The sequence below is a fragment of the Erpetoichthys calabaricus genome, chromosome 11 (genome assembly GCF_900747795.2).
Source record: "Erpetoichthys calabaricus chromosome 11, fErpCal1.3, whole genome shotgun sequence".
Taxonomy (NCBI): Eukaryota; Metazoa; Chordata; class Cladistia; order Polypteriformes; family Polypteridae; genus Erpetoichthys; species Erpetoichthys calabaricus.
Genome location: NC_041404.2, coordinates 66,251,143 through 66,264,997, shown reverse-complemented (window position 1 = coordinate 66,264,997; position 13,855 = coordinate 66,251,143). Strand labels below are relative to the sequence as shown.

Genomic DNA, 13,855 nt, shown 5'->3' with positions numbered 1-13,855 from the left:
ATTTAATGTCAGTAAAAGTAAACTATTACACATAGGAAGTAAAAATGTTAGGTTTGAATACACAATGGGCAGCCAGAAAATTGAGAGTACACCTTATGAGAAGGATTTAGAAGTCATAGTGGACTTGACACTATCATCTGCTAGACAGTGTTCAGAAGCCATTAAAAAGACTAACAGAATGTTAGGTTATATAGCACGATGTGTGGAGTAGAAGTCCAAAGGAGGTTCTGCTCAAGCTTTATAACACACTGGTGAGGCCTCATCTGGAGTATTGTGTGCAGTTTTGGTCTCCAGGCTACAAAAAGGACATAGCAGCACTAGAAAATGTCCAGAGAAGAGCGACTAGGCTTACTGTAGTTCAGGGCTATAGGGGATGAATTTTGAGGGAGACTTAAAAGAGCTGAGCCTTTTCAGTTATAGCAATAGAAGATTAAGATTTGACGTGATTGAAGTGTTTAAAATTATGAAGGGAATTATTATGGATCAAGACTGTTATTTTAAAATGAGTTTATCAAGAACACAGGGTCACAGTTGGAAACTTGTTAAGGGTAAATTTTGCACAAACATTAAGAACTTGGAATAAGTCACTATGTAGTGTGGCAGACAGTTAGACTTTATGGACTTTCAAAACTAGACTTGTTTTTTTAGAAGAACTAGGAAGCTCCGCCCCCTGCTCGCTTCACTCGCCAACCCCTGTGTTTGGTTAATCCATCCATCCATCATTCAACCTGCTATATCCTAACTACAGGGTCACGGGGGTCTGCTGGAGCCAATCCCAGCCAACACAGGGCGCAAGGCAGGAAACAAACCCCAGGCAGGGTGCTAGCCCATCGCAGGGCTCGCACACACACCAAGCACAATTTAGAATCGTCAATCCACCCAACCTGCATGTCTTTGGACTGTGGGAAGAAGCACCCAGAGGAAAGCCACGCAGACACGGGGAGAACATGCACACTCTACACAGGGAGGACCAGGGAAGCGAACCCAGGTCTCCTAACTGCGAGGCAGCAGCGCTACCCACTTCGCCACCGTGCTGCTGTTTGGTTAATTGGATATAGCTTTGTTTTTCTTTGGAATTGTTTCAGTTTCATTAGTTGCACTTTTTATTTTAAAGGTTTATTAAAAACAATATTTGGAATTACCTTTTCTTCAAGATCGCATTGAATTTTGAATCTGTTTTTGGAGATACATTGTGACAACTCAACGTATAATTGCCCGTGAGTGAATTTGTTTCTGTTTCTTTAATAAATAATCCAACGTTTTCTAATGGTTGTCCCTGTGATTTGTTAATTGTCGTAGCAAAAGCTATTCTCACAGTAAACTGTAAACATTTTAATACGAATGGCATATCACGATCTCCTTTGGTGTCTAATCTTATTCGTGGAATATATACATCACCTTATTTGTCGCCTGTTAAAATTTGCATCGCTTCTCCGTCATCATAAATATACACCTGACTGAATTGTGTATTCTTTGAAATTAAACTTGTCGTTGCTTTAACTGTTGTGGGAAGACCTTGCATTGTCCTGGTATTTTTTCAATTACACCTAGCTCTGATGATTAATTACCTTTTGTTTGCGCAAATGAGATCTTTACTATCTTTTTTTTTTTTTGATACTGTAGCGACTGACGTAATAAAGTGTCACAAACGTTTTACTTGCACAATCGCCGACTTCGTAACCCCAAACACAACTGTCTAGCACCCTCTCCGACCCAGGTCTCGCCTCCCCTTACCGCATCAATCAGTACCCCGCTATCAGTCTTCCGTGCTGTACTCCGCCCTCTTCAATCGGACCTATCAGTCACTTAAAACAAAAAAAGGCTTCAACCTGCTGGTGAGCTGCCTGTTCTGCTTGTCGCGTGTCGTTGTTTTAAGAGTCGGGAGCACATTGTGCATGTCAGCCAAAAGCAATCCAACAACTGCTTAGTTAGAGGTCTGTGGACTTGTTTTAAATGATGGCTCACTGACTTATCTCGCGTGATGCTGTAAAAACAATAATTGTCCTTTATTTCCAGCCCGGGCATGGTTAAATCTCTTTCTTGCAGGACGTATAACGCTGCTCCCGTTTATGAAGTTCTAATCTTTTAATTCTGAGCCCTAATGGACGTGCTTTGTTTTCAGTTCCACTTGTTCCGGGCTGATTATCACTTTCTTTATTTTCTAAATTTGCACCTAATTATTGGGGTTTTTTTTATCATTTTTTTCTCTCCACCGCTTTTGGGTCTTTCTCCGTGCTTTTCTTTCTTCTTCGTTTAGTCGTCGACATTTAATTTCTACCCTATTCATTTCATTTCTACCGTATTGACCTTATACACTTTATATGCACTGAGAGCCATGGAGATGTGTGTGCTGCGTGACTGCCTTTACACTACTGATTTTTTGTTTCTGCCCGTGGTCTTATCTTGTAAGTAGGGAGTGTCTTGCACCGTGGCAAGTGTCTTTGGTCTCACGGGTCTTTAAAATGTCTTCCGAGAGGATCACGTATCGTAGCCTTGCTTTTGCTTTGCTTTCCAGGATTTCCTTTTATAATAGAGAGATTAAGTGGATAGGACTGGCAAGCTTTTTTGGGCTGAATGACCTTGTGACGATGCGGGTTCGGTCTGGAGAGTGCACAACTGAAGCCAGGGATCTGGAGGCCTCCAGACCAGAATGAAGAAGGAAGGACAGCTGCAGGTAGGGTGGCTCCCCTGTTGCAAAGCCTGGATAGGGAGAAGCAGGGGGGTCACCAGTTAAAGAAGACACCGGACTTTGTGTTGTTAAGGATTGCTTCCAGCATTGTTTTAACCTCGTTGTTTTTAAAAGACTTTTTTTCTATTGGAGTTTTAACCCCCACAATTCACTCATCTTAATGGATTATGTATTTATTGAAGAGTTTTGGAAAGCACTGCACTATTTATTTGAACACTTGTTTTTGTTTTTAATAAAAGCACTTTGCACCTTTTTACATCATCCCCTTGCTCCATTGTTATGCCTCACTGCCAAGCTCATCGGTAACATTACCGACGGTGTCGGGTTCAAGGGCTCCCAGATGCAAGATGGGAGCATGGAGTCGAACCCGCATCGTCACAGGCCTGTTCTCGTCTAGATTGTTCTAATGTTCTAAAGATCTTAAATATATCTTAGTAGAACAGGCTTTTTCTTAAGATCTATTACTGATTTTGACTGGAGGAATGTTTCAGACAAAATTAGATAAATGAATAAAAATACAGAAAAACATGACAAAAATAAAGGAAAAGATCATATAATATGAGCATAAATAAATTAAAGTGTCATAGAATATGTTTTTTTATTGCTTAACACAACATAAATTTGAAACTGTCACTTTTGCTTGTCAAAGCTGTAAGGGTGGGCTCTAGCGAGTGCTGTGTTGTAATTGATGAATCATCAGTACACCAAACTTAAACCTTCAGCTATCAAACACCACATTTACAACAAACACTTGATGGATTCAGAATTTATATAATTAATGTAGCCACTTTGCACAGTCATTATGGATCACTTTTTCTTGCACTTGTCAGTGTGCACAGTTACAATTTTAAACACGGACATAAGCCACAGATCTCCAAGTCAAGCCAAGCAAGTACAGCCACTCTGAAGACGAGTCACCAACCAAAAAATCTACTTGCTAGAGCCCCCCCTCTCAGCTTTGATGAGTGATACTGGCAGTTTTAAATTCAAGCCATACTTCATGTTGAGCTTGGAGGAATATTGTGGACAAAATTAAATAAATAAACAAGCAACAAAAAAAATATTGCATGACACATTTGTTTATTTACGCTCAAATTTCATGCTGTTTTTCTTTACTTATTGTCAAATTTCATAGTACTTTTATTTATTTAATTTTATCCAAAATTTTCCTTCATAGATATGTGGTAAGTAGAGTGTTTTTCTATGCTTTATCATAATATTTTATGTAAAATAAGAAATCAAATTACACCATTCTCATATCACACACCCTGCCATTTCTTACTCCAGCGTCCCATGCCACTTTCTCCACAATACCACCCAACCAATGGAGACTAAAGCACATCGGGAAGTTCACATTTAAATTTTCCAGCAGTTACTGTATCAGCAATATAGGGTCTCCTGTTTATGTGCCATTCCAGTGTGTAGTGCAAACAAACATTTTGGTCAGTTTTAATATCCAGCTTGGCTATATACCATGTCCACATTCAGTGACCTTTAAATCAAATGATTCTTTCAAAGGAGGGTTCAAGAAGGTCTCTTAATTGAGTCCCCGTGATTTAAAACTGGCAGAAGTCTCTCCACATCTGTCTGAATTCAGTTGTCTCAGTCTTCCAGCTGTCTCTATTTTATTTGGATATGGGACATAAAATAGCCAAAGTAGATAGATAGATAGATAGATAGATAGATAGATAGATAGATAGATAGATAGATAGATAGATAGATAGATAGATAGATACTTTATTAATCCCAAGGGGAAATTCACATACTCCAGCAGCAGCATACTGATAAAGAAACAATATTAAATTAAAGACTGATAAAAAATGCAGGTAAAACACACAATAACTTTGTATAATGTTAACATTTACGCCCCCGGGCAGAATTGAAGAGTTGCATAGTGTGGGGGAGGAACGATCTCCTCAGTCTGTCAGTGGAGCAGGACATTGACAGCAGTCTGTCGCTGAAGCTGCTCCTCTGTCTGGAGATGATACTGTTCAGTGGATGCAGTGGATTCTCCATTATTGACAGGAGCCTGCTCAGCGCCCATCACTCTGCCACAGATGTCAAACTGTCCAGCTCCATGCCTACAATAGAGCCTGCCTTCCTCACCAGTTTGTCCAGGCGTGAGGTGTCCGTCTTCTTTATGCTGCCTCCCCAGCACACCACCATGTATGAGAGGGCGCTCGCCACGACCATCTGATAGAACATCTGCAGCATCTTATTGCAGATGTTGAAGGACGCCAGCCTTCTAAGGAAGTATAGTCGGAAGTATATAAAGTATAAGTATAGTGGTCAGCATGGAGATGTGTTCTATTGCATTATCAACTACTGTTTTAACTTCTTTGTAACAGTCCAGATGTTGTTTGACTTCTACGATTCTAAATGAACTTCCAGCTATCTGAAATCTGTGATTTTGTAATGCAAATCAATTAATGTTAGCTTGGAATTTAATTATTTTTTGACATTATTACATGTGCAAAAAAATATGATCATTATAATAGGACATTTCCAATAAGTAACTGTTGGCTATAGATCTTCCTCCATGTCTTTTATTTTGGCAATGTTGTTGTCAGTCCAAAAACACTTCATGAATTACTACTCTTAGGGCCAGTGGCCCACTGGTGTGCTGCAGGCTGTAATCAGAACATTAAATAACTTACACATGCGTGATCCTCAACAGACCCGGTGACACTGCTGGGCATGGAAATGCAGTGATGTTGTACAGGCATCCTCAGGAGACGGTTGTCATATGTGGTCAGGGAATGTCCAATTCTAATAATTTTACTATGAGAAATATGATTTCTTAATGGCACAATATAAAAGGTAACCAGAATTCACCATGAAATAATCATCTTGATTAATGTTGCTAACATGAAGTAGAAGACCAGGCTGGAGAAGTTCAAGAGAATGGAGGTGAGAGAAGAGTTTGGGAAAATCCTCCATAAGCCTGTATTTAGTTGCCAATTGCAAGACACTGGGAGTCTGAAGGTGAATGTCTTCTTGAAATGACACCACTATGAACTTTGAGATGTCTCTCTTGAAAATGAGATCTTGTCCTAATATTTCACCCACTAGAGATACGGAAGCCACAAATAAATTCCTAAAGTCAACCTCCACTGAAGATTTCGTGTCAACAAGGTCCTTGAGTGTTTTGGAGCAAATGATGATGACAAAATCACACGACTCAATGTGGCTGCTCATCCAGGACACGTGGCCTTCACGAGCAATGACAAGCTCCTCCCAAAGATCTAAAGTCACCTAGAACAGAAATGGAAATGGAATGGTTAGTATAAACATGCCTGTCTAATGAGATGCACCAAGATGCTTTTTTTATGGTCATGTTCAGTTCCTGCATTTGTTTCTGGGTTTATCAATGATTTAATTTTGAAGCTGTTTATACGTCCATGCAGCAGCTGTTCCGCCACAAGTTAGGAGCTATCCAAGAATGAAGGATTATGGGAGCCACACTCTTGGCCATACCAGGGAAATTTAGAGTAGTTCATCAACCTGAACAAATGCACGAGGCAATCAGAAGCAACCATTCTAAAAAAAAATAAGAAATGCAAGGATAGGTCACCCCTGAACTTGGGGTTCAAAACACTGCCACACTACTAGGTCAGCATATTTCTCATTTTTTATTCTTTTGAAGTTGTTGAAGAATTGAAGCCATTTCCATTAGAATCAGACCTACTGTAGGTGCCAACCATTCTTGAACACTCATACATCTTTGGGATGCGAGAGGAATACAGTGTATCAAATAAAAAGGAAAACCCACAAAAATCGGCCTCTGCAAGATTTGCACCCTCGCCCCTGAGGCACCTGCACTAGTGTGCTTCAATACACTTTCATGCCTACCAATATATTCTAGTAACATTTTACATGTCTTCTTGTTGTTTTGAAATTGTCATCCTTATTTTGTTTCACTCGTTTGAGGACTGATGCTTTTAAATCCTCTCTAGCCATTAAAGAAAAATCTGTGTGGGCTTATACAGTAAATGGACATCACAAGTGGGTTTATTCTCCATATAAACAATTTTGTGCTGAGAAACAACAAGATGTCACCACAACTGATCTGGATAGACAGATAGGTCTGCATTCATCCTTACCTGGCAGGAACAGTGTTGCTGGAGATAGTGAGCAAAGGCCAGGACCAGATGGGTGTGTGCCGGACCCTCACAGCTGGAGTAGCATAAGAATACATGAGGAGCAACCCTTAATGGCTTTGTCTGACACTGAGGATCACGTAAGCACCTGCCAAAGGACTCTTCACCTTCATTCAGACCACCTGCAACTAGAACCAGGACACTGGAATGAGTAACTGCCACCTTATAATCAGTAGCTCCTCTTACATTAGCCTTAACATCTTTTTTTTTTTATTTTGTGACATGGTATAAGTGCCATGGAGGAAGGACAGACATCCTGGTCAGGATGGAGGACGATTTCTTGCCTGGCCAGGCAGCAGGAATGCTTGACAATCTTCATTGTAACTGGGACAGAAGAATAAAGCATGGACTAGGTGATAATTGGTACCAGGAGCAGTTTATTCCCTGACGTGGCAGATGGCAGTGTTCCTCAAGGCTAAATCCATTTAAGACAACCACAGGGTGGAATGGGAATTGGTGTCTGGAAACGTAGCCCTGTTGGGGTCCTTGGGTTCTGCCGGACGAGGACTACCCTGCTTTCCACATGACCAGGAAGTGGTTCAGACAACCTTTGGCGTGACACTGGAAGCAGTTGCGGGTCAGAGTCAGGACACAGTGGGCAACACTCACTTGGAGAAGGAACAGAGGGAAGAAATTGATTGTTATATTTTGGTGTTTTTTCTATCTGGTGATTAACTGGAACATGATGGTAACAAATAAATACATTTTCTTTGAATCTGGAATTGTGTTCTGTGACATTGTGTCTATAGTTTGGGGCTAAGTGGCGCTAGCTTGTGGTTACCACAGGTTCACCTTGGTGCACCAAATTTTGGTTCTTTTGAGGTTGTCCAAGCAGGTGCATATGGAGATTTTGGAGTGGCAGCTCCTTTTTAAAAGAATTTTCACATCAAATGTATTATTAAATGAAGGGCACTTTGAGGCAGCTCCCTGTATACTGTAGCACCTTCAGACCTTTTGAGTGACCATTGGCACTGCCAGTTTGTGAAAAGGGAAGATCTACAATCAAGAGTAATGAAAGGTAATATAACAATTCTTAACTTGTTCAAAGAAAATCTCATGGCTTATATTAGGAGTTAAACTCAAACTCAATATAACCAATAATAATTGCTAAGAAAGGGAATTAGTGTCGCGTCTGACAGGAGACTGGACAAAAACTCTCAGGTCATAAATTAGCTAAAGCCTTGTCAATGAAGAAGAGTAGGACCATTAAAATAGGAACTAGGAGTGTGGGAACATTACTAAGAGCAGGGAAACCAGAAATTATCAAAAGGAATTCCATCAACTTCTTGGGCCTATGTGAACCTTGATGGCAAGGAAATGGAGATTTCTGGACTGAGGATTACAGAATGATACATGCAGAAGGAGAAGTGTCACAGAGAGGAGTTGGTATATAACACATTAAGGACATCATCCCTGACAGTCTGGACCCCCTCCAGTTTACCTACCATTGCAACAGGTCCACTGACAATGCCATCTCCATAACACTTCACACCACCCTGTCTCATATGGAGAACAAGAACTGTTATGCCAGGCTGCTGTTTGTGGACTATAGCTCTGCATTTAACACCATCATTCCATCCCAGCTCATCGCTAAACTCCTGGATCTGGGTCTTAGCTCCTCACTGTGCAACTGGGTGCTGGACTTCCTCACCAGAAGACCTCAGCAAGTGCATATTGGTGGAAAAACCTCCTCCATCTCATCATCAACACAGGCACCCTGCAGAGCAGCTTGCTGAGCACCCTCTCTACAGCTCTACAGCTTTACTCTCTCTACACCCATAACTGCGTAGCTAAGTACAGCTCTAACAGCACCCTCAAGTTTGCTGACGATACCACTGTAATAGGTCTGATCAGCAAGGACGATGAGACAGCCTAAAGGGAGGAGGTCAGACTCCTGGCAGAATGGTGTCAGGACAACAACCTCACCCTCAATGTTAGCAAAACTAACAAGACGATTGTGGATTTCCACAAACAGGCAATAGAGCACAGCCCCATCTACATCGGAGGTGAGGCTGTGGAGCAGTTCAGCAGCTTAAGGTTCCTCGAAGTAACCCTCACTGATGACCTTAAATGGTCAAGTCACACTGCGGCAGTAGTCAAGAAAGCCCAACAACGCCTCTACTTCCTCAGGAGACTGAGTAAGGCCCGGATGTCTCCCACATCCCTGTGCAGATTCTACAGGTATACTGTGGAATCCATCCTGACAGGATGCATCACATTCTGGTACAGCAACTGCTCAGTTCAGGACTGCAGAGCTCTGCAGCGTGTGGTGAATACAGCACAGCAGATCACGGGCACACAGCTCCCTGCGATCCATGACATCCACACTACACACTGTCTCAGGAAAGTGAACCGTATCAGTGAACCGTACCCAAGCCACCCTGCACTGTCACTTTTCACTCTCCTCCCATCTGGGAAGCCACTAAAGTCCATTCGGACGCGCACCTCCATGTCCAGGAACAGTTTCTACCCAACTGCAATCAGACTCATGAACAATCAGTAACCTTGTGTCACCTCCACTGCTACCTGCACATATACTTCTGCCATTGTATTTATTCCTAGGATTCTGATTTTGTTTACAGTATTTACTTGTTTATATTCATTTATTTATTGTGTGTGTGTTTTTTTTTTCTATGTTCACTGTCTGCGGGGGCACATGCAAGCAAGCATTTCATTGTACATGGTACTTGTACACATGACAAAGAATTGAATTGTTTGTATTGCTGCAAAAAGAGCAGCTAGAAGTGACATTAGGATAGAGCAACATGAGGATCAACTACTGGTGCTGAAACTTACAGGCCAACCAACAGATATCATTGTTACACAGGTGTATATGCCAGCAACAGGACATAAAGATGAAGAAGCAGTGAAGATATATGACATAATAAATTATATTTTGGAACACGAAAAGGGAAATACATGCCATTATAATGGGAGATTGGAACGCTATAGTAAATGAGGGACAAGATGGAAAGGAGGTGGGCTCTTTTGGACTAGGAAGAAGAAATGAAAGGGGAGAGAGGTTAGTTGATTTCTGCAGAGGACATAAATTCAAGGTTACCAATATGTGGTTTAAGCATGAAAAAAGAAGAAAATACACATGAAAAAAATCCAGAGACAGAATGATTTCAGATTGGCTGTACAGTATGTTGGTAAGACAGTGTTATAGAAATAGTATAAAGAATGATGGTACTCTACCAGGGGCAGATAAAGACCCGTAATTTAGTCGTGATAAAGCTAAGATTAAAGCTCAAGAAAACTAAAGTAAATAAAAAACAGGAGAGATGCAACTTTGAAAATTTGAACTAATAAGATTACGGTGACAACATTTGCTGGCCACACTGGCTGGAGGATCTGATATGTCAGTTAGTGGAAACCGACCGCCATGCCAGTATGTATAAATGATACTTTAAAGTGCCACAAATCCATTTTTGAGGTATGCCATCAGCTGTCTTCCATACTCAGGTATGTTTTTATATGTCTGACACACCAAGACGATGTGTCTATTATAAAAATCACACCAAGGATATGTGGTGTAACCAATTTTTATGTCCGCCTGTCTGTTTTAGCCCCTGGAAAGGCTGAACCTTAAAATTTAATTATCTTTGTCTGAATACATTTTTAAAATGATAATAAACTCAGGTATCCCAGCAGCTTCCTTCTGATTTAAAAATAAATACTTCCATTAACTGATAACTCTGAACTGCTGATGTGATGACATGAGACGCTCTTCTGAAAAAGTTCAAAGTGTCAATTCTTAGCAGAGAGAGATGCAGCCTACATCTGCAGTGCTGTGCAGTAACAAAGTATTGTTACTCCACTTGAGTATGTTTTGATAATATTTCTACTTTGAGTATAAACTTTCTGTCTACTTTCATGTTTATTTCATTTACATTTTCAAATATAAATAGAATTTACTATGATGCATTTTGCTAGACAAATGAATTCCTGCAACATTAAACCAGAAAACAAAAGAACTATTCAAATACAATGTTTTATTAAGTCGATTATTTAAAATATTAGGGGCAAGCTTCGCTTGACAACCCAGTTTGCTTTGCTCGCCAACCCAACCTCCCCTGGCCCCCCCTGGCCTACGCTATGCGCCAGCCATTTCGCGTCTCTGCCGCTTGCATTGTGAAGAGGGGTGATGAATGCACCCCAAGGTGATGCGGTTGCTCCTCCGAAACCCCTTCTTAAACGGTGATACAATGGGAGACAAATAGTTTTTTTTTTTTTTTTTTACCTCCTCTTTGCTCGATCAGCTGCTGGCTTGATGCTGCTGCCATGACGCATGATTTACATCTCGCACGGTGCTTCGAACATTTAAAAGCCTGTACAGCAGCTGTCCTTTTGTCTCACTGCCTTGTCTCTCTTCTCCCCCAGACATCCTCTGCTCCTGTTGGGGGTCCCGCTCCCGAGGCGCGCCCCTATTAAGAGGAAGATTTTCTATTCCTTTAATTGTGAGACTGAACTGTCCCCTCCTGGCAACACAAATTTGACGATCTACAAGTCTCCGACTTAAAGTTTAAATCCAAACAATATATTCAATCTCTTTTTGCTGTTTTGTTATTTCACCGAGTAATAATTTCTGTTTGTTTGCGCCAATGCGATCTTTACTATCATTTTTTTGAGACTCTTGAATTTTCGTACTTTCATTATCTCTAACCTGCTCTGCATGTGTATCGTGCCAACATTTTTGAATTCTTTACGATGTTCTACTTTGTCATCTACTCTTTGTGTTTTATTTCTGGCTCCAGGCATGGTTAAATCTATTGGCACAAAGTCTCGTCTCGCGAGATGTGAAAATGTCTTTCTGAGAAAGTCACATCTCGTCTCTCTGAAAAGGTCTCGTCTCATCCCAGGTTTTTTTTGCACAGTATAATAGAGAGACGGGCTTTCCACACTTTAGGAAAATTTGTGTAAGCAAAGAATCTGGCATGATTTTCTGACATTCACACCCGATCTTCTTCGCTGCGATACCAAGTACAGCTCACTGCTGTTGTGTTTCAGCCAGAGTCCCCCTATTTGGATTCAAATATCTCATTCATGTTTAATTTGTTAATTTTTTTATGTTAACTTTGTTGCTTATTTATTTTCTGTATGTCAAAATATCTGCTGCTATGTTTCTTGTTTCTTTCTATGACTGCCCTCGCCCCTATAAAGGCTGAGGAAAACCCACAGTCCCTTGCGGTTCATTAAATGTTCTTGGTAGGTGGTGAGTTCTCCTGTATCTTTGCTATTTTGAAAATTAATGATATTCTGGGTTTTTGTGACCTGTTGCTCAGTTTTTTCGACTTTGCATCTTATGTTTCAATTGGGATGGTGGTTACTATTTCAAACTCCTCTGGTTTGTTTCTCTTCTCGGCATCTGGATGTGGCACTTGGTGTAACTGCTCTACTGCTAGGCTGCTCTCCTGTGTACACAAAACACATCTAAGATAAAGGAACATTAGAATCATCGGATGGAAAGATTCTCTCATCAGATTGGATGGCCAGCACAGACTCCACTATAGAAAACCCAGGAGCGGGTAAGCAGCCAGTTGGCCGAGGTCTCCAGGACTGTGACTTTGTTTTTGACTTCCTCTTTACAATTTTAATCTTCTTCATTGTCAACTGGCCACAGAACATTAATAAATTAATGGACAGATATTGTTGGCTTCCGTTTAATGTTTAATCAGTATCTACTTTCTTCTCTGTGTTTTAACAAATCTGTATTTATATGTGTATCAATTCTGCATTTAATAATTAGTATAATCTACAGTATACTTGTATTTTAACTGAGAATTGTTCACCTGCACTCAGCACTAAGCTGCATTGTTGTGTTTGGATTGCCTATTTTAAAAACATTGCCCTCAGTCCCTCTTGACCACCTTGGAGCTTGGTTTGTTGCTGAGCATTTTTGTTGTTAATATATCTTTTTATTTATAAAGACTCTGCATTGTGTTTAATGTGGCGAGCTGAAGTTGTCAGTTTTCTCCACTCTAGTGGGCATTTTGAGTCATAATTAGCGGACTTTATGCTTAGGACCTCTCTAGTTCACAACAGCCACATCCTGCAGAATGGACATTGATGACGCACAATTCTTGTGTCAGCTATTTCCACTGCCAATGCTGGCAATTTCAGTCCTGATAGCAGCCCGCCGAACGAAACAGAGCTGAATGTGTAGGGACATTGGTGACATATAAACCTAGTCTCGAACGTTGCTTATAGGTCTCATATTATCCTGGACATCATGGGTTGGAAATCACTAATTGGAAAAGTCCAAGAAAAAGCTGAAAGGTTTGTTTATCATGACCAGGGGCCTCATTTAGGAAGGCTCGACATGTGCATTACCTATGCAAACATCAGGATTTATAAAAGAAAACATGATGGTTGTACATGCATACAGTAAATATTTAAGGCAACTCTCCTTATATTTCAGAAGACCTGGGAAATGATGACACCCTTCATCAAGTAGGGAAAAGCAGCCAAGCAAGTTCAATAACTTAATAATTCATATCACTGAACTATTATTATAATGTGCGTTGACATGACAAGCATTTTAAACTTTAAAAGTGATAAATATGATGTGTAGACTCTATTGTAGATCCCTTTTAAGAAGGACTATGCTGTGTATGTGCACTGAACAACTGTTTTGGTTTTTTTTCAGTTTATATCGGCTACCTGTTGTCACTTATCGGCAGGACAGGGATATCTCAGCCCAGTTGCACTCCACTGTGCCTGCTGTGCTGGACCCTGTTAACTAATCGGTAAGGCGCTACATCCAGTTTTCATATGGCGTGGGTGCACATACATAAAGAAGAGGTTTTTGCGAACATGAAAAGGAAATTTGCTGCAATGTCCACTTCTTCTAAAGTAATTGGAGCACTTCACTTATATTGCAGTTAAGGCACCTAGCGAAAATGAAGCTGCTTTTGTTAACTGTGAGCAGTGACAGTCCATTAACATACAAGTTATTTACAATGCTAAGATATGGCTGAGAAATGTTGGTGTCTCTATGACCCGA

At 40.7% G+C, this 13,855-nt stretch overlaps 1 protein-coding gene across 1 annotated transcript in view; it reads right to left on the bottom strand.

Annotated features, from left to right (window-relative positions):
• Window positions 1–5,318: 5,318 nt before the first annotated feature.
• The window catches only part of LOC114661320 (interleukin-17 receptor D-like), a 78,763-nt gene continuing 70,226 nt past the window's right edge, over window positions 5,319–13,855 (bottom strand). The window contains exons 12-13 of the mRNA XM_051933981.1: window positions 6,793–6,977; window positions 5,319–5,944 (exon numbers count right to left, since the gene is read on the bottom strand). Coding sequence (XP_051789941.1) covers window positions 5,471–5,944; window positions 6,793–6,977 — 659 coding nt within the window. The 3' untranslated portion in view covers window positions 5,319–5,470. The remainder of the gene's footprint in view (window positions 5,945–6,792; window positions 6,978–13,855) is intronic.